This window comes from Neophocaena asiaeorientalis, unplaced genomic scaffold, assembly GCF_003031525.2.
Source record: "Neophocaena asiaeorientalis asiaeorientalis breed wild unplaced genomic scaffold, Neophocaena_asiaeorientalis_V1.1 scaffold648, whole genome shotgun sequence".
In the NCBI taxonomy this organism is placed as follows: domain Eukaryota; kingdom Metazoa; phylum Chordata; class Mammalia; order Artiodactyla; family Phocoenidae; genus Neophocaena; species Neophocaena asiaeorientalis.
In genome coordinates, this window is record NW_020172781.1 from 5,446,003 (window position 1) to 5,472,689 (window position 26,687).

Genomic DNA, 26,687 nt, shown 5'->3' on the forward strand with positions numbered 1-26,687 from the left:
ACAGGATCTATGCTATGCGCTCTGTGTGTGTCAAGTTATTTAATCCCAGAATAGTTCAGTGCAAGAGGTATTACAATTTTCCCCACTTTGCAAATAGGGAAACTGAGGCAGAGGGCAGGTAAATGATCCTCCACTGCTGAGATTAACCCCGGGCAACCTGGCTCCCCAGCTGGGCACTCAGCCCCTCCACCATCTGGCCTCAGTGAGAGCCTGAGCTTGATGAGCTGGATGTCTAACCTTCCCCCAAATCCTATTTCAAGGAATAGCTAATGATTACATAACAGCAACATTTCTGCCTTCTGTCTTTCATAGCTCTGCAACCCCCATAATTCTTCCACACTGCACCCCAACTTTCTTTGCTTTCCTACTCTCTCTTTCCTCTACTCCAAAGTCTTCCTCTCTCAGTCCAACCTGTCCATTTTAGAGATGTGGAAACTGAGGCCTGATCAGAGAGGGAAAGTGCTTGCCTAAAGTCACACAGCAAACCAGGGACACCATGGGAGGTTCTGTCAGTTTGTTCTCTAAGCTCAGCCCTCAATGCACTCCTCAGGTTTGCTGGAGTGGAAGACAGGGAGGGGGGGATCAGGTTGCATCCTTGAGATGTCCTGCCACCCCCATCATTTAGCATAAACTATTCTCTCCCTCGCTTCTCTCCACACCCACAACTGCTCCAGCCTTGCCCCCAACCAGCCTGAGCCAGTGAATGGTGGTGGTGGTGGGAGTGTTGGCCCACAGGCCATTGTTACTTTTACTGCAGTTAATTGTGGGGGAGTTAAAAGTAGAACTCTAATGGTGGAATTCAAGGCCTAGCAACAGGGTTTACCAGGCATCAATTTTTGGGTAGGGGATGCCTTTCTGAATCCAAAAATCAGACCCCAGAGGCTGCTCTTTCATCTGCACCTATGTTCTTCACTTACCTGCCTCTCACACCCATCCTAGGATTAGCATACCTTGTAAGCTACTGGTCTGGCTGCCCCTTGGCATTTCCTCCCTCCTGTCTCTCCCCATCCCCAGTGACACCCAAGGATGGGGAATCAGTGTTGCCATGGTGACTAGATTTCATCTGTGGCCATCAGGGATTCTCGGGCTGGGGTTGGGTCTCAGCCCCTGGGACTGGCCAGTGTGACCTGGCTTCTTCCATGAAGACTCATTTTGGTGTATCCTGTCCCTACTCCTCTGCTCATCCAAGATTTTTCTTGGAGCATTGGCAGTTGCCATGGAAACGGCTCTTGAGGCAAATGTGCCCATGCCGGCTGAGGAAGAATTCCCTCAAGAAAATGGGGAGATTGCCAGACTCCCCGGCTCTGTGATGGGGCCCTTGATTTCTGAAGCCTCCAAAAACTGCCACTTCTGAGTGGACCTGGAGCTGGTGGGGGATTCTCACTCAGTTCATCAGGTCTTTTGCTAGCCTCTTGCCTCCAGTCTCTCCTCTTCCAATGCAGTCTCCGTATGAGCCACCTGGGCTAGAGCTGGGGTTGTTTAGAAAAATGGGCACCCCTCTGCTTAAAAACCACCCATGGCTCCCTATTGCCCACAGGATAAATTTGGCACCTTGCAGGAGGTCTCATAATCTGAACCCCTCTTCTTTTCTCAGCTACGTCTCCTGCCATCCCCCCAAAATTCCCGCCACACACACACAGACACACACGCACAGACACCCACACACAATCTAACCTCACATTACCCAGCCTCTGTACCTTTGCACACAGTTTCCTCTGCGGAGATGCCTTCTCCTTCCACTGCTCCATTAAGCAAAGGCTTCGTACCCCTCAAGCCTCAGCTCAAATGTCACTTCCTCCCAGAAGCCTCCCCTGATTTCCCTGGCTACCTTCCCTTTGCTTTGTACAGAGCCAGGGCCACAAACTCAGCCAGCAACAAGGTCAGGCAGGAGACACGATTGACTAACATCAGAACATTCTCCACTTCCACAAAGAAATCCACACTCTCCCATTAAAGCTGAAAGTGAGAATGACTGTTCATCTTTCTCTTATCTTGCTCTTGTTTCGACAACAGTAGAGAGCCAGGGCAGGCTCCATGGTGAATCACACCAGACTCGTTGCCCCAGAGTCAAGGGGTTGAACATAGGGAGGCTGCCAAGAACCCCATCCTGTCTGTGATGCAGGCCCAATAGGGCTGGTTTGCTGGAAGTCTGGATTTTAGGTGACATCTCAGAGCACTGACTATGCCATGTTCCTGCACCCACCTCCCCTACTTGGGGGCATAGACTCCCACAGTCTCCAACAAGCAGTGTGACACTTAGAAGGTATTCACTAGCTGCTTATTGAATGGATGTTTGAATGAATGGATTCATGCTGTTTCTTGAACCTGCTAAACCTGCTCCTGCCTCAGGGCCTTTGCACTTACCCTTCCCACTGCCTGAAGTGCTCTTCCATCAGATAGTGATATGTCTCCCTCTCCCTGTATTCAAGTCTGCTCAAAGGTCTCCGTATCAGAGAGGCCTTCTCGGAACACTCTGCCTAAAATAGCACCCCGCCCCCATCTCTATGCCCCACTCCTCTTTATATTTTAGTTCATAGCATATATCATCATCTGTTATATTCGTTTCATTTTTCCAGCACTTCCATACTGCTTCCAATGAACCAGGCATGCTTTTAAACATTACCAACATAAACTCATTTAATCCTCGTAACAACCCTATGAGGAAAGAGCTATCACCCCCATTTTTCAGATGAGGAAACTGAGGCACAGAGAGATGTGGTGACTTGCCCACAGTAACACAGCTGGTGAATGGCAGGGCAGGGGTTCAAACCCAGGCAGTTTGGCTCTAGAGGTGTTTGTCCTCTTTATTACAAATTTGTTTATCTGTTTGTTACCCAATCCTCACCCTTGAGAATGCCAGCCCCTCCAGGGAAGCAATGTGTCCATTTTGTTCCCTGCTGTAGCCCCTGGATCTGGATCTGGATCTGGGCTTGGCACACAATAGGTGTTTAATAAATATTTCTTGGAAGGATGGAGGAAGGGAGAGAGGAGGATCGGAGAATTGCAGGGAAGAATCCTTGGCCTTCTGAGCTTTCCGTTAGCCCAATGTCAAGGCCATCTGTGGGAAGTTTCTCAGCCTCCTGGAGGGTTTGAGTCAGCCTGTCTGGAGGGGACCCCACCTCGCCCTCCCTTCCCCTCCCTCACCCTCCAATAAGGCTTCTGTTTTCTGACCTCTCCCAGGCAAAGGTGCCAAACCGCACTCCTGGAACCCCAGGCCCATGCTGCGCACACTTCCTCCTGTGACAGGGCCATGGAGGAGAACGTTCCAGGCCAGAGGCAGGAAGTCTCCGAAACAAAGTGGCCCGGAGTGAACAGGGCTGTTGGGCAGACAGTGAGGGGCCTGGGCGGGGCTGCTCTCGTCTAGATGTGCTGGGGCCTCAGGGCTGCTTAGGCGACCAGCAGATGGGACATGGGAGAAGGCTGAAAAGGGGTCTGTGACGTGACGCTGCAGCCTCCTGGTGTCTCCAATTTACCCAATGTTCCCTGACATTCTGGGAATTCTAGAAAAGGCTGTGTCCTGCCAAGTTCTCCTTGGATCCTAAAATAAAGGACCCCACCAAGAGGGTGGAAACATATTTTCCAGTTTTACCGCTGTGAGATAAATCGCCCCCTTTCCTGTAATATTACTAATTACTAATTACTGGTATTAATAGTATTGGTAATTGTGATCATGGCAGGCACAATGCCAAGCACTTTACCAGCCTTGTTTTACTGTATCCTCACAACTCCTAGAGAAAGATGCTATGGATGAGGAGCCTGAGGCTCACAGAGGTGAAGCAACCTATACAAGGTCACACAGCCTCTAAGTGCTGGAGGTGGAATTGAAATCTAGTTCTAAGTGATACGGAAAATGATTCCAGGGAAAACCAGGAGAGGAGAAGCCCAAAGTCCAGCCTAGAGCTCCTGGTTATACCCATTGCTCAGTTTCTGGGTAACTTTGGGAAAGATCATGAAACTTGTTTGAATCTCAGTTTTCTTATCTGTTAAATGGGCATAAGGGGGAATTGGCATCGTCTGAGGCCCTATGAGCGGCTGGCTGTTTTGCTAGGTGCTTCATATAATCATTTTCCTTCATCTTCCCAGTATGTTGGGCCATCTCTGTGTGCCAGGTTGGAAACGGAAGGTTGGAGATGTGGAGAATGGGCCCGAGGCCACATAGCCCGGGCACCTCCTTGTTATGCTTTAATGCCCTGTGCGGCCGGAAGTGGGACAATGCTTGTTTTAACCGAGGGACTATAGTCAAGTTGAAAAATGCTTTGCAGAAGCTCTGGCAGAGGATGTGGGGATGCCAGGAAGGGAGAAGGGGCCGAGACGGGGAGGGAATGGCAGTAGCCACCGTTTCCTCATCCGGCCCCGGGCGGCATCTGGTCTGGAAGGAGGAGGCTGAGAGCAACCGCTGGCTGGCTCCCAGCCCTCCTCTACTTCCAGACACCATCCAGGCTCATCTTTGAGCTCTGTGAGTTTCCTGGTAACACAGCCCTTTGCTTTGGTTCAGCATCTGCAAACTGGATATTCGGCCTGGCTTTCTCCCCTCCCTCCATGAGACAGGGATGCTACCGGATCTCACAGGCACGTCACCATCTGATTTTTCTATACAAACGTTTGCTGAGCACCTGCTGCGCACCAGATACCACGTTCACCTCATCGTTTTGTGATATGCTCACGGTAACCCTAGGAGGGAGGTAATAATATCAGCCCCATTTTACCAATGAGCACAATGAGGCTTGGAGAAGAGAGGTAATATGTCCACAGCCACTGAATGAGGAAGGGCCTTTAAACCTGGTCTGACTGACTTTCAAGTATGGGCTTTTAGCCACTGTGCAGCTGGGAAGGGGGAGGGGGGCGAGTCTGAGACAACACTGTCACAGTCAGTAAGGACCCCAGACTTGGGGTCTTTGTGGTGGGGAGGCTTGTAAATTAACCTTGAACTTCCATCCCAGAGATCTTAATCCTGCAAGGGGTCCCAAGAGATCGCTTCATCCAGATTCCTGGATTTTCTGAAAGGAAGGTTTTATTATTGCCATTTTATAGGCAACCCTACTATAGCTCAGAGAGGTAAAGCAACTTGTCTAGGGTCACACAGCGTGGAGCTGAGCCATGCTGTCTTTTTATGGGCACAAGGCTAGGAATAGACAGACACTTGGCCCGTTCAATTATGGCATATTTTAAAGCTGGAAGAGAGCCTTTGATGCCATCAACTCCAACCTCCTTGTTTTATAGTTGTGGAAACCAAGGCCCCAAATGGTCAGGGATTTATCTAAAGACATTTGCCAAGTAGATCCTGTAAGGTATAAAAGAAAGAGTACTGTATTCTTAATCTGGGTTCAAATCCTACCTCTGCCTCTCACTAGCCACGTGACTTTGGGTAAGACTCTTAACCTCTCTGGCCTTGGCTTCCTCAACTCTAAAATGGCCATAATCATCCCCCTGGGTTTGTGTGAGATGATACACATAAGGTGCTTCTCAATGTCCTGGCATATATAGTAGGTGCTCAATAAAATATTGATATTTTGGTGATTATTATAATATTTAACCCTGGCATTCTAGGGTCAAAAGCTCTTTACCAGAATGTCCAGGAGTGACTTTCAGGGGCCTGGTAAGGTTCTCAGAGTAACAGAGAGAGAGGGAGGGGCTGCAAAAGCAGATGAGGCCGGTCTTCAGCTTCCTCGCCCTTCTTTCCCGCAGCAGGTTGGGGCACTAAAGATGGGGACAGTTCCTTTGGCTGCTCCCTTCCACGCATCTCAAGGTACCCAGAGGAGAAGCCATGCTCTGGGGCGGTATCAGATGCAGCCTGGCCCTCAGGGCTGAAGGTGGGCTGTGCTGGCCTGGATTTAGGGGGACAGGGGCTGGAACTATGACAACTCGCAGGGCACCCAGGAGCCACTCAGAGTCTGGGCTCCAAGCCCACGCCATGAGCAGAACACTGAGGGCATTGCCAGCACTGGGGAGACGGCGACCACCACTGGCAGCCTCCTCCGACCACATCCTGAGCGGCTCACGTAAAACCCCTGTGCCTGCTGCCTTCCAGATACTCTGTGTACACAGCTTGGGGATTATTTACGTGAGTGGACTCAAGGCTGACTTCAGGTGATTAAGCGAACGGGATGCCAGGCCTCCCAGTCCAGTGGGTTATAAGCATGGGAGAAAATCTGTTTACAGGCCACCTCCAGGGGCTGGGGCACTGTTTACGGGGGAGAGACCCAGGCTATTTCCCTGACCGCTTTGGATGTAAGCTGAGTGGCCGGGAGAATTCGTAGTGTTTGTGCATTGGACCCACGGTGGGGGCCAGAGTAGCCTTTTGGCCTGGAAAGAGAGACATACGTCCAAACAAAGAGAGACATACATCCAAACAAAGAGAGACATACGTCCAAACAATCTTGGACATATGTCCAAAGAGACACATACATCCAAACAATCTTGGGGGTCTTTTGTGGCTGGAATAGCTGCTGGGTCTGCAGTAAAATAGTGGGGCTGGGTTTGCAAGGAAGAGTCCGCCCTCTACCTGGGCCAGGAATCTGCTTCCCAGTCAGGATTCTCTCTGGGGCTGGGGTCCAGCCTCCGCTCAGTCCTAGGGTAGGCAGGGGCTTTTAAGCAGGGAGAGCTGTGATGCAGTTTGCATTTTGAAATGGTCTCTCCAGCTACTAGGTGGAAAATGAAATTATAGTGGAAGTCACATGCTGGTTAGGGATCTCTAGCACTCACCCAGGCGGGCAGAAATGATGGACAGATTTGTGAGCTGTTTAGGAAACAGATATGTGGGTGTCGGAGGGGGAGACACAGAGAGTCTGGATTCTGGGTCAGGGTCTCAGCGGGAAACAGATGACCCACTCAAATGAGGACTTGATGAGTGCTTAGGCAAGGGAGGACTTAGAAAGTGTGGACAGCCTAAATGATGTATCCTTGTATCTTAGACCCAAGGTCTAAGATACAAGGAGACCTTCCTGCCCTTAGGCCGAGGGGTCAGGGAGGGACTGCTTACTGGGACCCAGGTTGTGTAGCTGTGACCGACTCATGGAGACCCTGCAGGGAGGGCACTGGGACAATAAACACCTGACCTGCTTTCTTCCTGTCTTGCAGCCCCTGCTGGGCCTTCATGGATTGAGTCAACTGGAGGTCAGAGGGCAGGGAGTTAATAATATTATTCCTACAGCTCAGCCTGCAGGGCACAGAGCAGGGAGCAGTGAATGTGAAGACAGCACACTGGGGAGAAGGCATGGATCATTCTAATGGGGGGGATCCAGGCAGCGGAGTGGACATTTGGCGGTGGCGGTGGGGGGGGTGGGGGCAGTCTTCCTGCTTCAGTGCTCCCGTCAGGCACTGGAGGTTTCCTGGGGCCTCTGGGCAAGCAGGTTGCCCACGTCGAAGGGCATAAGCTCCTTGCTTTTTCCCACCGCTGCAGAGTCCTAAGCCCAAACGCAGCCCCATCCCAACCCAAAGAAAATGGGGTAGGCTGTTAGGCAGCCAGCTCCTTCGATCCCCACTACGGTGACTCAGCCCGAGCTCCCGGGTGTGGGCGTGGGACCAGGGAGGAAATTTTCTCCCAACACAGAGCTAATTCTGTCCCAGCGCTGGCAGCCAGGGCTGTGGCTGGAACAGCTGCTGCCGTGCAGTTTCGAGATTCCCGAGTCTCTCAGGGCTAGGGATCCAGGGATGGTAACCCCTGAGTATCTCGTGGAGCCGGTGGTGGGGCTTGAGGCCCCCTCTCTCTGCCCTGAAGGATGAGGGACTGGTGGACGGGACCAGACAGGGGACTGTGGCAGAGGCCAAGGTATCAGGACCAAAGCTGGCTGGCAGGGCCTGGGGGAGGTGGGGACACTGCCGAGGAGGGACATTTGTGACAGGGAGAGTGGTGCCTGGAAGGCCCCATTATGTTTCACCTGCTGGCTCAGGCTGTGATCTTGGGCAAGTAGAAATAGCCAAGGTTTGGGGGTCAGAGGGTCCTTGGTTCAAACCCTGGGCTGACGCTTAAAGGCTGTGTGAGCTCGGGTGAGTCACTTCACCTCTCTGAGTGAGGCTTCATTTGCAAATCTATGTCACAAGCTGAGGGCCTGAGGGCGGAGTGCTGAGGCATAAGGTGTGTCAAGCACCAGGCTGGCTTCTAGGCTCTGGGATACATCACGGGCAAGACAGGCTAAGGCCCTCTTCTCTGAGGCTTAGGGAGGGTCAGTCCCTCTCCTGGACCTCCGTTTCCCCGGCTACAAAACAGAATGCCCTCTGAGGGGCCTCCCAGCTCCTGAGAGCCTGTTGGAGGCTCTGAAAGCTGGAGGAGAGGCATCCGGGGCCGCCCGGCCCGGACTGTCAGGGTGGGCCATGGGGGAGGTGGGAGACGCGGACAGGAGCCAGGGCAAACATGGGGGGAAGAGTTTCCAGTTTCCCCGATGGGCTCCCACGCCCACGGGCCCTGATAAAGCCCCTGCACTCGGCCTGGGGCCTGCAGCCAGGAGACGGTTAGCCATAGGCTGGAGACGCAGCAGCTGGAAGGCAGCGGTCTGGGAGACAGGGTGGCAGCCTGCGGTGTAGCCCGCTAGGCACATAGGTGAGTGATGCCGGAAGGTGAGGGGTTGGCCTCTCAGGCGGGAGGGTGGGGAGAGAGGGAGGGAACAGGGAGACAAAGAGAAGACAGGGAGACTGCACAGAGAAGTGAGAGGCAGGGCGAGACACAGAGACAGGGACAGACAGAGAATACAAGACGAGACAAAGGGAGAGAGACCAAGATAGAGGCTGACGATGGAGAAGCAAGCAGGGAGAGACCAGACTCGGACAGAAAGGGAGCAAGTCCTTTGCAGAGTCTGGCAGAGGGGCGTGGCAATGACACGGAGAGGAAGCTGAAGGCCACGTCTGCCGCCCAGATGGCTCTCAGCCCTGCTGTCCCCTGAGCCCAGGGGACATAGGCCAGCAGGTGGCAGCTGGAGGAGGTGGGGCCCTGGATTCCTAAGGACCTGTGTTCAAATTCCTGCACTGCCACTAACCAGGTGTGTGACTGCAGGCAGATGACCCTTCTCCCACTGCTGCCTGGCCTCAGACATCCCCTCGGTAAATCAGGACTGAAGACAGTGACCTTGCAGGGTTAGGGGGAGGTCCAGGTGGGAAGAGCTGTGCCCATGGCACCCTGGCCTCCTCTCCTGGGCCAGGGGGCAGCAGGCTCCACGCATCCTTGAAGGATGGATGAATGAATGAGCCCCCCTCCAAAGGGCTTTTCCTGCAGCACCTGGGATGTGACATGCTCCCCTTAAGGCCATTACCTAGAGGCACGGGGGCTTGGGGGAAACCCAGGAGAGCCTCGTCTTGCCCCACCTGGAAAATGCACACCCTGACCTCGTGGGGACTCTTGGGAGGTTCCACTGGGGCAATGACTAGAGGATTCTGGAATGTCCCAAGGAGGCGAGGCAGTGGACAAGGAAGGAGAGTGGGTTTGGCAGTTCACCGGGCTCTGAGCTCCCTCCTGTCTGGAATGACGAATTTGGCCTATCTTGCTTACCTGAGCTATCTGTGTGACCTTGGGCACTTAACCTCTCTGGCACAATTTCCTCTTCGGTAATAGTGCTTAGAACCGTGCCTGGAATTTGGTGAGGGCTCTATACACATTTGCTTAATAAAAACTAAGCAAAGAACATCTGTCTGAGGCTTCTGCTCTCTGTGGTGGGAGGAACCAGATGTGGCCTTGAGCTCTCCCACCCCTTCCCCAGCAAAGGTCTGTCTGCCCTGGCCAGGTGGGCAGGGCAGGACCATCTGTGCAGGGTCTTCTGCCTGGTCTATCTGGCCTCCGGCAGGAGGAATCGGCCCTTGGCCACCGCACAGCCACCTCTGACTGGGTTGATGCTGTTCCTTTTGTGGGCTCATCCAAGTTCATTCCCAGCCTGATGGAGAAGGCTGGCAGGGCGGGGCTCTCAAGGCCCCGGGCAGGGACAAGGCTGCTTGTTTGGTCCTTCTCCTGCCCAATGTGGCTTTATGAGGGATTCAGTGACCCAGGCATGGGCTGGTCACTGCCCAAGCCTGAACCCCGGGGGCAGGAATTTGGGGTGTGTGTTTGTTTGCTTTGGGTTTTTCTGGACCTCAGGAGGGGAGGGAAGGCTGACATAATGACACCCCTCCACCCATCCCCATCTGCCTCAGAGGCCTCTGAAGCCCCCGCCCTTGTCTTATTTTCATTCTTCTCTGCATTCATTTCCTTTTTCCCCTTTTCCTTCTCCCTCTCCCTCCCACCCCCGCACCCAAGGAGCTATTCTAATCTGTTCAGCGTGTATCTCATTATTTGGCCCTGTTCTTGCAGAAAGTGTGTTACTGCTTTTGGAGGCTTGTTTTCAGTGTACTTAAGTGCTATTTGGGTAGGTGGTTTTAAATAGCCGTGTTCTTTCGCTGTGAGTACACTTGCTAATCTGTTGCTTCTAACAGCTGCGTAGCTTTTTGCCTCTCCCACACCGGACGTAAGCAGCTTCCAGCTTCCAGCCGTCAGCAGATGCCCCTGCGCTGCCCGAGATGCCTGGATCTTTGACCGTTTGGGGGCACACAGCCTCCCCGTGAGCTCTCGCTACTGACAGCGGCACCTGTGGCTCTTTGTCGGAGGACTGGCCCTCGGGCACTGGGAGGGCCTGGGACTGCAGACCGGCCTAGGGCAGCATGGAGGGATATAAATAGCCTTCTGGAATTCAACCTCCATTCTTCCCTGACCGCGGCATGAACCAAGCCACGTTCCCCCGGGGATTTTGCCTGGCGTTGCCCCCTTGTCGGACCTCCTCCCTTTCCTAATCCTACTTCTCCACTCCCTTACTGGGTTTTCCTGGAACACTTCCTTAATAATCACCTTTGCAGGAAGGCTTATGTGAGGTTTGCTTCTGGAGAACCAATGCTAAGGCATGCCCCTCCAAACACCGCACATGAGCTGGGGGGCACGCAGGGGTTCACGGGTACCAGCAGCAAGGCATGAAGCCTGTGCCAGCCCCAGGGGGTCTCCATCCCAGCTTTCTGGAACCTTTCCACAGTTCTCATTCGCATGTCTTTGATGATCAGTTTGTCTAATACCTCGGTTTGGAGGTTTCCCTCCTGTAAATTACCTGTTTCTATCATTAGCCCATTTTTCTGCTGGGGTTGCTGTGTTTTCTGATTTGCAGGAAGGCGTTCCCTGTACATTCCAGTTGGCAATCCCAGTACAGAGGGAGCGATCTGGAGGAACAGCAAATAGCAATGTTAAGTTCTAACAATAATGACAACTATGTAGGTGTTATGGGCTGAATTGTGTCCCCTCCCCCAAATTCATATGCTGACGTCCTGAACCCCAGTACTTTGGGAATGTGACTGTATTTGGAACAGGGTTTTTAAGTGGTGATTAGGGAAAAGTGAGGTCATTAGGGTGGGCCCTAACCCAATCTGCCTGATGTCCTTATATGAAGAGGTGATTAGGACACGCACACAGGGAAGACCATGTGAGGACACAGCAATATCCCGAGGACCCACTTGGTGCCCACATCCTGCTCTGACCTGAGATACGGAGCCTGAATAAGACCCAGTCCTCCCCCTCAGGTAGCTTGCAATCTAGTCAGATGTGTGAAGCCAGTAATAATCATATAAATACTGCGTGCCCCGCAGTGGGGAGCAGGGTGCCGGCGGAGCCAGAACGGAGGTGTATTAGTGTCCTAGGGCTGCTGTAACAAATTACTGCACACCGGGTGGCTTAAAACGATAGAAATGTATATTCTCTCGTGGTTCTGGAGGCCAGAAGTCTGAAAACAAGCCATCGCAGGCTGTGCTCCCTCTGAAGTCTCTAGGGGAGGACCCTTCCTTGTGTCTTCCAGCTTCTGGGGCTCTGGGTGTTCCTTGGCTCATGGCTGCATCCCTCCAGGCCCCACCTCCCTCTTCACATGGCCTTCTCTGTTTCTGTGTCAAACCTCCTTCTGTCATTTCCTCTTATAGGGACACTTGTCATTGGATTTAGAGTCCACCTTAATCCAAGATGATCTCATCTTGAGATCCTTATGTTAATTACATCTGCAAAGACCCTTTTTTCCAAATAAGGTCACATTTGCAGGTTCTGGTGAACTATCTTTTTTTTTTTTTTTTTTTTTTTTTTTTTTTTTTTTATTTTTTTTTTTTTTTTTATCTTTTTTTTTTGAGGGAAGACATTTAACCCACTGCAGGGGGTGGGGGGAGGGATGCCAAGGGAAAACCAGCTGGAGAGGAGCCTGGTTTTCAGAGATGAGTTTGAACTTGTAGAGGAAATTTAAAAGGGAATAGAAACTCTTACACCCTGAAAAAAAGAGTGATTTTGATTTTTGGCAGATGCCACGTAGCAAATGTGTTACTTCACTTCGGGAAGCTTTGTCACTCCACAAAGTGGAGCTCTCAGACCTCCCAGGGCCTTGACTCACATTGGGTCTCTCTCCATCATCCTCACCAAGCCTGGGACAAGCTGAAGGGCCTTAATGCGTGCTCCCAGCGGTCCTGAGAAGTAAGCAGGGCAGGGGTTATCATTCCCATTTTTCAGATGGCACAACCGAGGCTCAGAGATGGGGAAGAAACTTGCTCCGGTGTCATAGCGGGTCTCCTGCCTCCCCTACCACCTCCTCCCTGGCATCCCCTTCTGGGGACCTATGGGAACTGTCCCAAAGAAAGGACTGCCAAGACGGGCTTGGAGAGTCTGTCTCAGGAGCCTCAGAGCAGATCAGCTCTAGGTCCTGGTTCCAAATGGGTGTGAGTTTGGGATCACACGAAGAATCTGGGAGCCGCGCCAGCACAGCTCATCTGTCCCCTGGGCTCCCTGGGGAGCCGAGGGCAGAAAGAAGGACAGTCTGGCTACAGGCTCGCTTGCCCGCCTGGGCTGTGATGGACAGTGTCAGCTTTGGCAAACGATTCCCATCTGTGCCCCAGACCTCAGCCAGATTGTCCTCAAAACTGGGGAACATGGGTTCCTTGAGGGGCTAAGAAAGGGGAGCAAAGAGGAGGTTTCCCGGGAGGGTGGAGCTGGGGACCCTGGGGCATCAGCAAGGGTGTGAACAGACATGGAAAGATGTGCTCCACTTCCTGGAAAGCAAGATGGTTAAGAGCAGGGCACAGAGTCCCAGCAACCTGGGTGTGAACTGGCTACTAGCTGACTGTGCCTTAGCCTCACTTCCTTACCTTTACCTTGGGAGTAACAGCAGTACTACTGCTGGGGTTTGTTGGGGACGTATGAGCGAATGCCACTAAAAAGCTTGGTACAATGTTTGGGCTAGAGTGTGCCCCGATTTATCTATCACAAGGAACTAAAACCAACATGAAGTATAGCTAGATGTAGACATCAGAGCCAACCCAAACCAATGCAGGAACTGCAGACCAGCAGGATGGATGGGCTTGCTGCCTCTGACCTGCAGATGTGACTCTGGCCACATCAAAAAGGGAACCATGATCCTTTGTAGAACTTTGTTTATTAAGATTGAGGAAGCAGCCTAGTTCCTCAGAGGAAATAATGTTTTTCCTTACCTTGAATTCTCCAGGGCATTTCTCACTGGGCAGGGAACTTCATAAAGGGCACCTTGAGAGAGGCAGTGGGTAGCATCACTGTCCAGGACTAATACAGCATCACAGATGTGATTTCCCTGTGGTAGCTGCTTGTAGGGACCTTGAAGGCAAGGCAAAGGGAGACCGGGGAAGGCAGCTCCATGGGAGGATCAAGAATGTGATGAAGGTCTGGGCTCTCAGGGTTCAAAGCTAAGGCTTAGAGAGCTCAGAGAGGTGGGATTGGGACTCCTAATCTCTCAGGGAAGCAGGGGGAACCCAAGAGACTTTTCACTTGGGATCCTTGGAAGTCAGGCTCTGGGGTCAGATTTCCCAGCTGTGTGGCTTCGGGCAAGTTGCTTCACCTCTCTGAACCTCAGTTTTCCTAACTGCAAGCTAATGTATCCTTGTAAGGCTATTGCAGAGCACAATAGCATATAGGGAGTGCTCAAATAAATGTCAGCCATACACATATTATGTATACAATGTTAGTATACACATATTATGTATGTATACTTATACCCTTTTTTCCTAAGCTTCCTGGTTATAGAGGGTTTAAGGAATCTGAACAATGAGAATTTTACAGCTCTTTACGATTGGCAAAGGAGTCATTGTCATTTCTTATGACCCTTCCAACAGCAATGAGGGAAGGGTTCTTACCCCTCTGGAGAGGTGAGGAGACCGGAGCTTAGAGAAGCAAATTCTTGCCTGTATCGCCCTTGACCTGCCCTTGAACCCAGAGCTGGGGAGACAAGCGGGCAAGATGCACAGGTCCTCTGGCCTTCCTGGCCCCTCCCACCATTTTCGAATGGCAAAGGCCATTTTAGAAGGGAGTTAAGAGTAGAAGACTGAGGGGGGAAAGTGATGATAATAATAACAGTAATAATGACAGTAAAAACATAGTGCTTACCCCATAAGAGACCCTGTTCTTAGTACTTTGCATGTGACATTTAATCCTCTCAACCATTTGAACTATTACATCATACCCATTTTATAGATAAGACAACTGAGGCACAGAGAAGATACCTGAGTGGCTCAAGGTCACAGGGAGTTCATGAAGGAGGAGGATGTGGACGCTGGTAGCTAGGCCGGGCCCCAAGGTCTGTGTCCTTGACTGCTCTGCTCTACTGCCCAGGCTGGGGGCAGTACAGGACAGGAGGGATGTATGTCGGGGATAGAGCAGAGGCTGAGGCTGAGGGCAAACCTGTGACTGGCGCGCCCCCCTGCAGGGAGATCCCAGGGGCTCAGGCAGGGGGGAGTGGAGGGGAAGGGCACACACCTGTGGGGGACACTGACATTCCTGGGGGGATGAGGGGTGAGGAGTAGTTGGACAGACATGCCGGGGGATGTCAGCACCACCCTGTGCAGGCCCAGCCTGGCCTCCACCCTGCTCAAAGATGAAAAGACCTGTGACTTCCGACCCCGAGCTGCTTCCAGCCCAGCCGGAGAGCCAGATGTGATGTCGCATTTCTGCAGCTGCTTCAGTGCCAATTGCTGGGTCCTGAGACCTTGCTGCTCTTCGCCCTCCTCTGGGGGCTCAGACACCGCCGCCCCCCCCGCCCCGCTAATGAGGGGGGGATGCGGGGGCGGGGGAGACGGCCTGGCACGCCCTCCCTCCTCCCTCCTTCCCGTCTTAACTCACAACTGCCCTTTAAAACTCAGCCCGTACGGGCTTCCCTGGTGGCGCAGTGGTTGAGAGTCCGCCTGCCGTTCATGCCCCGGTCCGGGAAGATCCCACGTGCCGCGGAGCGGCTGGGCCCGTGAGCCATGGCCGCTGAGCCTGCGCGTCTGGAGCCTGTGCGCCTGGAGCCTGTGCGCCGCAACGGGAGAGGCCACAACAGTGAGAGGCCCGCGTACAGCAAAAAAACGCCCCCCAAAACAAAAAAAAACCTCAGCCCATAGCCCACCTGCCACAGGAAGTCTCCAATGCCCAGGATAGGGGATGCCCCTCCGGGGGGCTCCCTGGGTGCAGCCTGGCCTTGCTCAGGACACAGCACCACCTCTGTCTTGTCCCTTGTGACTGACCGTGAGCCCCTGTGGAAAAGCAACCTGGGAAGCCATGGCCTCGTCCCTGCATCGTGCACAGCCCGGAACAGGGAACGCGGGCATGCTCCTTCCTTCCTCAAGGACACACTCGGTGGCTGTCATGAGATCACGATTTCGCAGCGTGGAGTGGCGGGCAAGATCCCACATTCTGCAGACCTGGTTCAAATCCAGGCTCTCCCACCCCCCTGCCCAGATGTCTTGGGCAAGGGTCTTCATCTCCTTCAGCCTCGCTGTGGCCCCTCCTGGGTCAAAGTGAGACCATCTGAATCACATGCTCAGCACATACATTATTATCGTGAACACCTGTGACGTTTCCCCCAGTTGTGGGCGTTGGGGGAGGGGGCAGCTGCTGCCTCCCCGTCTTCTCTCCGCATCCCACAGGAAGTCCTTGGGGACCCCTGGTTGGACACTTCCGGATTCTTCACCCAGGCTGTAGAGCGGGATGATGCAGCCCACTCCTTTGAGCCCAGAGTCCTCAATGGAAATTTCCAAGTGGCTTTTATTTAATAAAAAGCGAAAGATGACTTTTATGCAATAAAATACAACCTCAAGCCCATCAAGCAGCAATGATGAATTTATATGGAGAAGGGTTGGACTTACTTATAATGAAGTGTCGATTGCCAGTGTCGCCAGGCTGAGACATCTTGTTTAGAGCCCATTTGTCAGATGGGGAGGACATGGGTGGTGGAAAGTGCATGGGCTCTGGGTTGTCAGCGCCCTGGGCTCGGATTCCAGCTCAGAATTCAGCTGTTTACCCTTGGGTTGCAATGTAATCGCTAATATTTATCGAGTGTGCCAGCACTGAGCCAAATGCTCCAAATTCCTGATTGCCTGTAATCCTTACATCCTTTCCGTGAAGTAGTGAGTATTCCCATCTTACTGATGAGGAAACCGAGGCTCAGAGAGGAGAAGTCGTGTGTCCAAAGCCACAGAGCTGGCAGGTGGCCAAGGCTGGGTGTGAACGATGCATGAGACCACCTCCTCCAAGATCTCCCAAGCTTGCAAACTCTCCACTCTTTGTTCCTTCTTCCATACATTGGGAAAATACCCAACAAGGTTGTTATGGGGATTGTATGAAGTACCAGTTCAGCTTTCTGGCATATAGTAGATGCTCAGGGAATGTATTTGTGTCTGTCTCATTGGACCGTTGTGACACCAGGGCCCAATTCTTGGTAACAGAGGGCCCAGAAGATGCCCGGTGAGAAGGATGCTTCTCTCTGAGCCTCAGTTTCCGCAGCTCCAAGCCAAGAGTAGTATCACCTGCCTGGAAGAACCTCTGGGAGGATTTAATGTGATGAGGAAATTATAGTTCTTGGCACAGAGTAGGTGCTCTGGGCAGTTCCTCTTCTTGTCTCCTGTGTCCCCAACACTGCCTGAAATGGTGTTTTCTGGGTCCTGCCCTGGCAGTGGATTTGTATCGAGCCATCCATACTCTCTCCCCTGCACCCATCCCTGAATCGGGCTCTCGTCTCTGGATGTGCTGGGATGGGGGGGGGGTCGGTGGAGATGGGGGTTGGGATGAAGGGTTCACCTGTTGACCTGGGTTCAGGGGGCTCCACCACTTCCCAGCTGGGTAACCTCGGGCACATCACTTAGCTTCTCTGAGCCTCTGCTTCCTCCTCTGGAAAGTGGGAGTAACAGCGATACATTCAACCTCTGGCTCTGGGTCCACCCAAACCTCTGGTTCTTAGATCCAGAGCCAACTGCTGTTCCTCATTCTTCCCTGCAGGTGTTTCCAGCTGTGTTTGGGAACTGATTGGCCAAGGACCCACATTGGAGAGCTTTGGGCATCGTAACAGGGAACGGTAAGGGACACGGAATCTGAACTCATCTCTCCAAAGGGCATCAGTGGGGGACGAGGATGAGGTGGGTGCACTGTCAGTGCAGGGGTCCCTGGGTTTTGGAAATATGGTCGGAACCAAGTTTGCAGCACTACGCACCTCTCCTTCATTGCGCTTAGCATCGTTGCGATTTTTTCCATGATTTGAGGAGTTTTTTGATGAATAGTTGTCTCCCACTAGACTGTAAGGGAAAGGGGAGGGTCCCAGAGAGGAAGCAAAAACATGGTGGTCCAGAGGGACCATAGACTCTGAAGCTGGGGCCTGACTCCTGGCTCTGCCTCTTCCCAGCTGTATGACTTTGGGCACGTGACTCAAGCTCTCTGTGCCTCAGTTTCCTCATCTGTAAAATGGGGTTTGTAACAACTTTCATTGAGTTATTATGAGGATGAAAAGAGTTTACATACCTCAACCCTTTAGAATAGTACCCGATATATAGGAGGTGCCTGAGAGGTGTTAGTCCAGTAAATAAAATAGCAAAGCCACCCAACTGGCCTTGCTCACAGCCAGGGAGGACATGGTCAGTTGCGCTGGCTTTAAGGTCAACCTTTTAAAGCCAGTTCTCATCAAAGTTCCCCTAATGACCCCTGCCTCCGCTTGCAGAGAATGGAGGATGAGGATAACAACACCTCCCTCACCTACGAGTACGTGTACTCTGATGATTTCGACCCCGTCGTGGTTTTGGAGGAGTTATCTCCCCTGGAAGGCAGGGTGGTCAGGATCTTCCTGGTGGTGGTCTACAGCATCATCTGTTTCCTCGGGATCCTGGGCAACGGCTTGGTGATCATCATCGCCACCTGCAAGATGAAGAAGACGGTGAACACCGTCTGGTTCCTCAACCTGGCCGTTGCGGATTTCCTGTTCAACGTCTTCCTCCCAATCCACATCACCTACGCCGCCATGGACTACCACTGGGTGTTCGGCACAGCCATGTGCAAGATCAGCAACTTCCTGCTCATCCACAACATGTACACCAGCGTCTTCCTGCTCACTGTCATCAGCTCCGACCGCTGCATCTCCGTGCTCCTTCCCGTCTGGTCCCAGAACCACCGCAGCGTCCGGTTGGCTTACATGGCCTGCATGGTCATCTGGGTCCTGGCTTTCTTCTTGAGTTCCCCATCCCTCGTCTTCCGGGACACAGCCCATGTGCACGGGAAAATATCCTGCTTTAACAACTTCAGCCTGTCTGCCACCAGCTCTTCCTCGTGGCCCACTCATCCCCAAGTGGACGCTGTGGGCTTTGGCCGGCACGTGGCGGTGACCATCACCCGCTTCCTCTGTGGCTTCCTGACCCCGATGCTCATCATCACCGCCTGCTACGTCACCATCGTCTGCAAGCTGCGGCGCAACCGCCTGGCCAAGACTAAGAAGCCCTTCAAGGTCATCGTGACCATCATTATCACCTTCTTCCTCTGCTGGTGCCCCTACCACACGCTGTACCTTCTGGAGCTCCATCACAGCGCCATGCCTGGCTCCGTCTTCAGCCTGGGTGTGCCCCTGGCCACTGCCATCGCCATTGCCAACAGCTGCATGAATCCCATTCTGTACGTCTTCGTGGGTCAGGACTTCAAGAAGTTCAAGGTGGCCCTCTTCTCCCGTCTGGTCCATGCTCTGAGTGAGGACACAGGCCACTCCTCCTATCCCAGCCACAGAAGTTTCACCAAGATGTCATCCATGAACGAGAGGGAGACCAGCATGCTCTGAGCCTCGCCTGGAACACCCCCGCCCCCCGTGGATACTCCCAACCTTGGAGGCTCAAAGCTACGCCTTCTCGAGACCACGGCAAGAACATCTTGGGCGCCCACAGATGCCCGCTGTATTTTGCATGGGGCTGAACTGTGTTTTGAACTGGGAATCCAGGGCTCAGAACTCCTTTCTTCCAGGGGCACGGCGGACAGAGCATGCTACAGTGCTCAGCCTTGGAAGAGCATCCCATGCATCCTGGGAGACCAGCCTTGACTGATGCAAAGCAAAAAAGGGAGAATTCTCAAAAGCACTGCCATGAACTGAACTGGGCTGGGCATAAGACAGAGGGATCAGTTACCTACCTGAGTGCTTCCCAGGAATGACAGAAACGCTTTTCAAGGTCCATTCCTGGTGTGAGCAGAGGAGGTCAGAGCAAACCCAGTGTGATGTAGGTCACGCCTCGCTCATATCCCTCTGTCAATAGCTGGCCAGAAATCCTGCCACTCAAGCCATTCCTCTGGGTTAGGGTGTGTGGAAATGCACACACCTTCTCCAGGTTCCCTGGGAAGAGAAGGTGACATATGAGCACAGGAACTCCCGGGACCATGCATTTGACTTTCAGATCAGCTGAAAAGACAGGCAACAGGTCCTGAGGAGCCATGGGGCTCTTTGTGAGGGCAAGAGAAGCAGGGCTGTGATGAGGACTCAGGGGTTTGGGGGAAGGAATGAAGAAAGAAAAGACCTTTCAAAGGGTGCGTGACATGTATCAACTCACCCTCGAACCTCCCAGGGCGATGGTGCTTTGGGCCGTAGCTATTTTGGGGTGGGGGTGATGCCAGCCCCTTGTCCCAAGCCCTGTTCTCACTTTGCATTTTTTACCCTGGGCTGGTTCGAGGTGGGCAGCTTCACCAGCAGCCTCCACCCCATCACAGGGATTCCTCCCTCTTCCCTGATCCACTGGTTCTTGCTGGAGATGCTCAGAAGAAAACACTCCAGGGCAGGAGGCAGATGGGAGGATGGTGGGGGACATCTACTCCTTCCCAACTTCCTCAAAGCCTGGCTGGAGGCTAGTCCAAAATCAGCTGCAGGAAGCAACCTCGGAGCACCTCACGGGCTGAAGCTGAGTCCGAGGGCTCAGTCCCCGAGCTTGAAGCAGAATCTGGAGCCTGGCTCACTGGACTGTGCTCCTGAGACGCAGGGCCGAGGGGGGCCCACAGGCCTAGGGCCCCTCCTATGTGCAGTCACATTGTCTTTTCTGGGACCCACACCTCCCTGTGCTGCAGTGTCATTGTCCCATTTACAAATGACACAGCTGAGGCTCAGAGAAGGGAAGTTACACACCCAACGTCACACAGCTGGCCAGGGGCACAGTTACCCGTCTGAACCCAGCTCCGTCTGGTCCCAGAAACTCTGTTCTTTTATGGAGAATGTATCTACGGAGAATATTCTAGACTATCCTGGTAACCTACATTTATTTAGCACGTCTATGTTAAGCACTTCCATGTGTATCTCATTTATCCCTCCCAGCAGCCCTGAGTTAAGTACAATTATCCCTTCCCTTTTATGGATGAGACATCTGGGGCTCAGAGTTTAAGTAACTTGCCCAAGGGCACCCAGCAGGTCTCTGTTAGAGTCTGGCTAGGTTTGAACCTAGGTCGGTCTGGCTCAAATAAGTCAGCAGAGGCTTGGGGTTTTGACCATAAATATATATGCATCCCTCAGCAGATTAATGTAAACATCTTAAGGGCTTTAAAGGCAGCTTTGCAAATAGTTTTCCAAAACGATCCAACGTGGCAAAGAAAATGTACTTGGCTCCCAGCTCCCTTGGCATCCATTCACAGCCACCCACCCTGGCTCCCACCTCCTGTGTCCCCCCCAGCTCTCTGGGGGAGGGCAGTGGGGAGAGAGGCCTGACAGGAGGGCCCTTTGGCCTCCAAGTGTCCATATTCTGCTCTCTTCCAAGTTTCTTTGTTGCGAAGCCACTTCAACAAGATACAGTGAACAGATGTAACGTCAACACAGCACGGGCGGCAAGTTCCTGAGGCCATGGGCTGTTTGGAATCACACCTCGTTAAGAGACAAACTGTTCCTTCCCTTCTTGGGTCAGTGTGTTGGTGAGGCAGCTCTGAACTGACCCCACTGGGGCCTCCGATTGTTTTGAGCAATCTGAACTTAGCTTGAGCTAAGGGAGCTTTAAATATTGCCCAGCGCCCCCTGTCACCCCCTTTCCCAACTTCACAGGGGAAGCATCCAGGGCACAAGATGGAGTGGGACGTGTTCCAGGCCCCAGAGACAGTCACCAGCCACTCGGGGAGGACCGTGCTGTTCCTTGGGGCTCAGTTTCTCATTCCTTCCGGGCTGCGTGCAGGTCAGGCCAGGCTGGGGAAGCCAGGAAATCATTTTGTCATTGGAAAAGCTGATGAACAGGAACGAAATGAAAGCCAGCTGTTTTCCTCCTCGGAGCCAGGGCTCGCTCTTTCTGGCTGCCCCACCAAGTCTTCCTGTTCTGATTGTAGTTCCCCATCAAATGCTTAAGTGCAGCCATAACACCCTTTTCAACCTTGTCCCTACAGCTTCTGACGACCCCACAGGTCACACATACAAAGGCCCTGCAGTTCACAAAGCACGTTCACCTGAATTACTCCACAGGCAGCCAACACGCTTTGTGCCCGAGAGCCCTCCCTCCAGGGCCAGGACCCGCCAGTTGGAGCCTCAGTGCTGCTTCCTGGGTTTGGTGGGTGGGTGGAGGGGGCACGGGGCTGTGGGCAGAGGGACAAGCAGAGAAGATGCTGTTTGAGGGTGGGGGAGAGGGAGGGAGGAGGGAAGCACAAAGGAAACAGAGAAGGACAATGAAGAAAAGAGATCTGGCATTTATCAAGCATCTACCATGTGTCAGGCACAAAATCTCATCAAACCCTCAAAAACGGTCCTGTGAGAAGAGAACCATCAGACCCACCTTGGGGAGTGCAGAAAGGGAGGGTCAGGTGGTGGACCTCACTTGTTCAGGGTCACACAGTAGTAAATGGAACTGGGTCTGCTGCCTGAATTCCCAGCTTCTTCAGCCCTTGGGAGGATGGAGAGGGAGGGGGAGGGGGAGGGGAAGGGGAAGGGAGAGAAGAAGTAGGAGCAAGACAAGAGGGAGGGGCTCAGAAGGGGGGACCGACCCAGGTGCTGGCTGAGGGAGGAGTTTGCCTTAAACCCTTAAGCTTGGAGAGCTTAGGGGCCAGGATGGGTGGGAGAAGAGAGCAACCAATCATGAGAGCCACAGGGCCATTCAGACTCAAACCACCCAGGTCTTTCCCATTTTACAGATGAGGGAACTGAGGTCGTAAGAGCTGCCCTTCGAGAAATCTGCAAAATTAGGTGGTGCTGGCTTGGATGGAGTGGTCATTGATTCCCCAACTCCTGCCTCTGGCCTCCGTCTCCCGTTCCTTCCTGACATGCCGTGATGCTCTGGCTTTGGAAAATTGCTACTGGGGCTGGTATCCAAGACCAGGGGAACCAGGAAGCTGCTCGTCAGACCTTGAGGTAGGGGGCTTGCTTGCTTCCCCTCTCTGAGGACAACATTTCTCTTAAATAAAGAAACTGAAGCAAGCGTGGGGCTCCATGCTGGGGGGTCCTGACCCTTGCCTTCCCCGCCCAACTCGTGGAATACCACCTGAGGCTCAGAGAGGTGAAATGTCCTGTCCAAAGTCACACAGCTATGTTGTGAGATAGCAGGAGAAGCCCTGAAATTCCCGACCTCCCATTCCCCAAATTTTGAACTTCAAGAAATCCACATCTCGAAAAATATTCCCTCCAACTCATGTAATTTTCCTGGAAACCAAGGATATGAGACAGGTAGTGACTTACCCAAGACAAAATAGCAAGCCATGGCAGAGAAGGGAGTGAAACCCAGGACTCCTTACTCCTAAGTCCATGCATCGGGCCACCCAAGGACAGATGCTGCCATTCACACATTCATCTAGCCATCCTTTCACACACCCATCCATTTCCGTAACCATCTGTTTATAAATCCACCCATTCATCCACTCCACAAGCATCTATTTAATACGTCCTCTTTGCCAGGCCCTGCAGGCACTGGGAATGCGGGGATGATCAGTACATACACCATCTCTGTCCTCCTGAGCACATTCATTGGCCAGTGGTGACAGCCAATTAAAAAAAAAAAACATACCCCAAATGGAAAACAACCATAGTAAATGCTACCACATATTGTAGAGGGATGTGACCCTGTCCAAAGGCCAAGGAAATTTCCTGGGGGAAGCGACACCTGAGATGTGAAGGATGGGTAGGCACTGATTCAGTGGGTACGTGCTGGAGAGGGTGTTTCAGGTGGAGGAAACAGCATAGGCAATGGCATTGATGTGGGAGGGAGCAGAATGGCTCTGAGTGACTGAAAGTGGGTGGAGGCTGCAGCAGAGCAAGTAGAATGAATAGGGACCAGATAGGATGGAGAGGAGACGGGGCCAGACGGTGGGATGGGGGTGAAGGGGAAGCCACGTTTAAGGGAGTAATGTGCTCAGACCTGCCTATTAAAAGGATGCCCGATGCCCAGGGCTGCTCTGGGGGACAAGATGGAGAGGGGCGAGAGGGGAAGCGGGAGGCTGCTGTGGCATCCAGGTGAATGCCCTGGTGCCTGGACTTTGGGAGCCAAGGTGGAGCTTGAGAGAAACGGACTATTCCAAAGCTAGTTAAAAGCTACCCAAGCTTTCTCCAGGGACCGGTTAGTGGGAAACCAACCCAGGGCTCGTTTCAGCTGCACGGAGACCTCGGTGCATTGCTTTATTGACGGAAATTAATTGTAAATATTATTCAAATGTACCTCCCAATGCACACTTATATTTCTCAGGGGAGCCCTCTGAGCAGTTAATAAAGCCCTATAAATAATACATATATTAACCTAAGAGAAATGGAAGCATATTAATGCCGCAGTTGTGGGTGGTGGCTGAGGGGAATTTAAGCAGACGACACTCCAAGTGCTTGAACTTGGGGTTTAACCTTGGAGGTCACCGAGTTCTGCCCTGGGGGATCCTCCAGACACCCTGCAAGCACTTTCCTGTCATTAACTCATTGAATCCTTACAGCGATCTTTGTGGTAAGGACCATTACCATCTGCCTGTACAGATGAGGAAACTGAGATTCAGAGAGGTGAAGTGACTAGCCCAGTGTCACACAGCTAGTAAGTGGTAGAGCTAGAATTCAAACCCCAGTCTCTTTGGACCCCAAAGCAACTTGCAAACATAAACTGTCCTCTGAAGAGACTCCTCCCTGGAGAACGATGGCAAGCATGTGCTCTCTCTCCAGTGTCAGATTTTGAGGCGGTGAGAGTGGGGGAATCTGAGAGATAGGTTTTTCGTTTGGAGGGAGGAAGTGGTGTCTGGGTGGCTTTGTCACTTCCTCCTGAGCCTGAGAATCTTAGGGTTGTTGAGTTTGGAAGGAACTCTGCTTCATCAAGTTCATCCCTTCCCATCCCCCCATTTTGCAGATGGTGAAACTGAGGCTTTTTTGTAATAATATTGGGACCTCCTTCCTACCTCACTGACTGCTGTGAAATGAGATGTGTGTGGAAATGCTCATGTGGATCATTTTTAAATACCATTATTCTACAGACCTGGACATTCACCAAGCTACCCTCTTCACTTCTCAGTTTGTTGACAAGGGCTTTGGTGCTGGTCTGCCCTGCAGGACCCCTGCCTAAGACCTGGGAGTCACTGGGAGTTTCCAGCAGAGTCTTCCTTCCAGGGGAAACAGGAGATCTTGGAAAAACCTGGTACAGGGCAGAGACATGCTGTGTTTGGGGCATAAACTTTACCCTTCAAAATTGTTCTGGGTATGGGTGAGAGATGATCTCTATCTTGATGTAGATGGTGGTTCCATGGCTGTCTTCATATGTAAAAACCCATTTATCTGTACATATAAGACTAATGTACTTCACAGTAATTAAGTTATGCCTCAATTAGAAGTATTTTTAAAAATAAAATAATTCATGGCGTCTGCAGGAATGACTTCCCACTTGCATTGGCAGCATAGACAGACCCAGGTTTGGGGGCTTCCCTCTGATTCAAGGGAGCAACTCAGAGGGGGGTAATCCCTGCAGGGTCTATCCAAAGAGGCAGGACCTTAGGAAGGACTGAGCACACCCTGCCCAGCTCTGTCCCCTGACTCAAAGGGCTTCTGATGGTTAAGGTCCAGGATCACATGGGCTCAGGAGTCAGACTGAGTGGGTTGGAACCTCAGCTCCACCATTTACATCAGCTAGGGTTAGGGCTAAGGTTAAGGCTCTATGACCTTGGGCAAGCTACTCAACATCTCCAAAGCCTCAGTTTTCTCATCCGTACAATGGGTATAATAGGAACTTGCAGCTCACGGGGTTGCTATGGGGATTAAAGGAGATGTGGCATGTAAGCATTTAGCAGGTGTTGGGCTCACACTCACTGCCCTCTTTCATCTAGACATGCATCCACCCCATCACTGGTCTCCCCACTTCCAGCCTTGCCCCCCGACAACCACTCACCACAAAGCAGCCAGAGTTAGCATCCATCCGTCACAGAGTACAATAATCCAAACATTTTACTGTGGCTTACAAGGCCCTAGAGGACTGACATCACCTCCTCCATCTTTATCTCGTGATGCTCCCCAGTCAGGCATTCCTCTCTGCGTCCCCAGAACAAAAGAGGCAGGTTAACAACGGCAACAATGCTAACACATCCAAGGCTGTTCCCACTTCTGGCCTTCGTGTCTGCTATCCTGGGACCTCTGTTTGCATGACTGCTTCCTCCACCTCCTCCAGATCTCAGCTCCAGTGTCACCTCCTGAGAGAGGTCCTTCCTGACCCCTTCCCCCACTTAAAGTAGCCTCCATCCCCATTCACTGTCTATCAGATCTCTTGTTTCATTTTCATCATGGTACCTCCTGCCATCCGGATTGATTTGATTTATTTGTTTAGCTGCCTTAAGACTGTCCCCCTACTGGGCAGCGAGCTCCATCAGGGCAAGGACCGTGCCCATCTTGCCCACCTGTGTATCCCCAGCGCCCAGAGTGGTGCTTAGCACAGAAAAAGTGCTCACAGTATTTTGTTGAACAGATGAAAAAATAACATAAGCTGATGTTATTTATATCATCATTATCATCATCTAATTTCATGACAATCATTATTACATCATTTCCAAAGTACCTCCACATTTTTTCCCATATTGATGGAACTTGGAAAGGGTAGGACTATCCCCCATTTCACAGACATGGAAACTGAGGCCCCAGGTCACCTAGTTTGGAAGTGGAGAAGCCACGGTTCTTTCCCTTGTACCATTAGGAGCGGTCACAAATGAAGGAGGCTTCCATCGAGTGCTTCTACCTCCCTCGGTTTTTTCCCTTCCCTTTTGTCTGATTAATTGCAGCCTGAAACTAAAGGAACCAGATGCCTCCCTCCTCCTCTTTCCCCTCCTCCTACTGTTTTGTAGTTCTTTTCCAGACCAGGACTCTGTTAAGGATTTGGCTGGTACAACCATGACCACAAGCTTCCACTTAGAAGTCATGGATAGAGCAATCGACTGGGCCCCAGGTCTGTGTTGGGCACTGGGTGATACTACAGCAGGAAGCACAGCCAGATAATGATTCCCTGATGCCCAAGTGTCCCTGGAGCCCAGATGC

At 52.3% G+C, this 26,687-nt stretch overlaps 1 protein-coding gene across 6 annotated transcripts in view; it reads left to right on the top strand.

The window, feature by feature from the left end:
- CMKLR1 (chemerin chemokine-like receptor 1) overlaps positions 1–26,036 on the top strand; it is a 44,711-nt gene extending 18,675 nt beyond the window's left edge. For 3 of the 6 annotated variants that reach the window (XR_003002780.1, XR_003002779.1, XR_003002777.1), the window contains exons 2-4: positions 17,243–17,318; positions 17,955–19,463; positions 22,349–26,036. Coding sequence is in view for 1 of the 6 variants with exons in the window: in XM_024741503.1 (XP_024597271.1) it covers positions 17,958–19,055 (1,098 nt within the window). In the remaining 5 variants the exon portion in view is untranslated. Of the gene's footprint in view, positions 1–17,242; positions 17,319–17,954; positions 20,506–22,348 lie in introns of those variants that run through there. The other 3 variants (XR_003002778.1, XR_003002781.1, XM_024741503.1) reach the window with 3 other exon arrangements.
- The last annotated feature ends 651 nt before the right edge of the window (positions 26,037–26,687 follow it).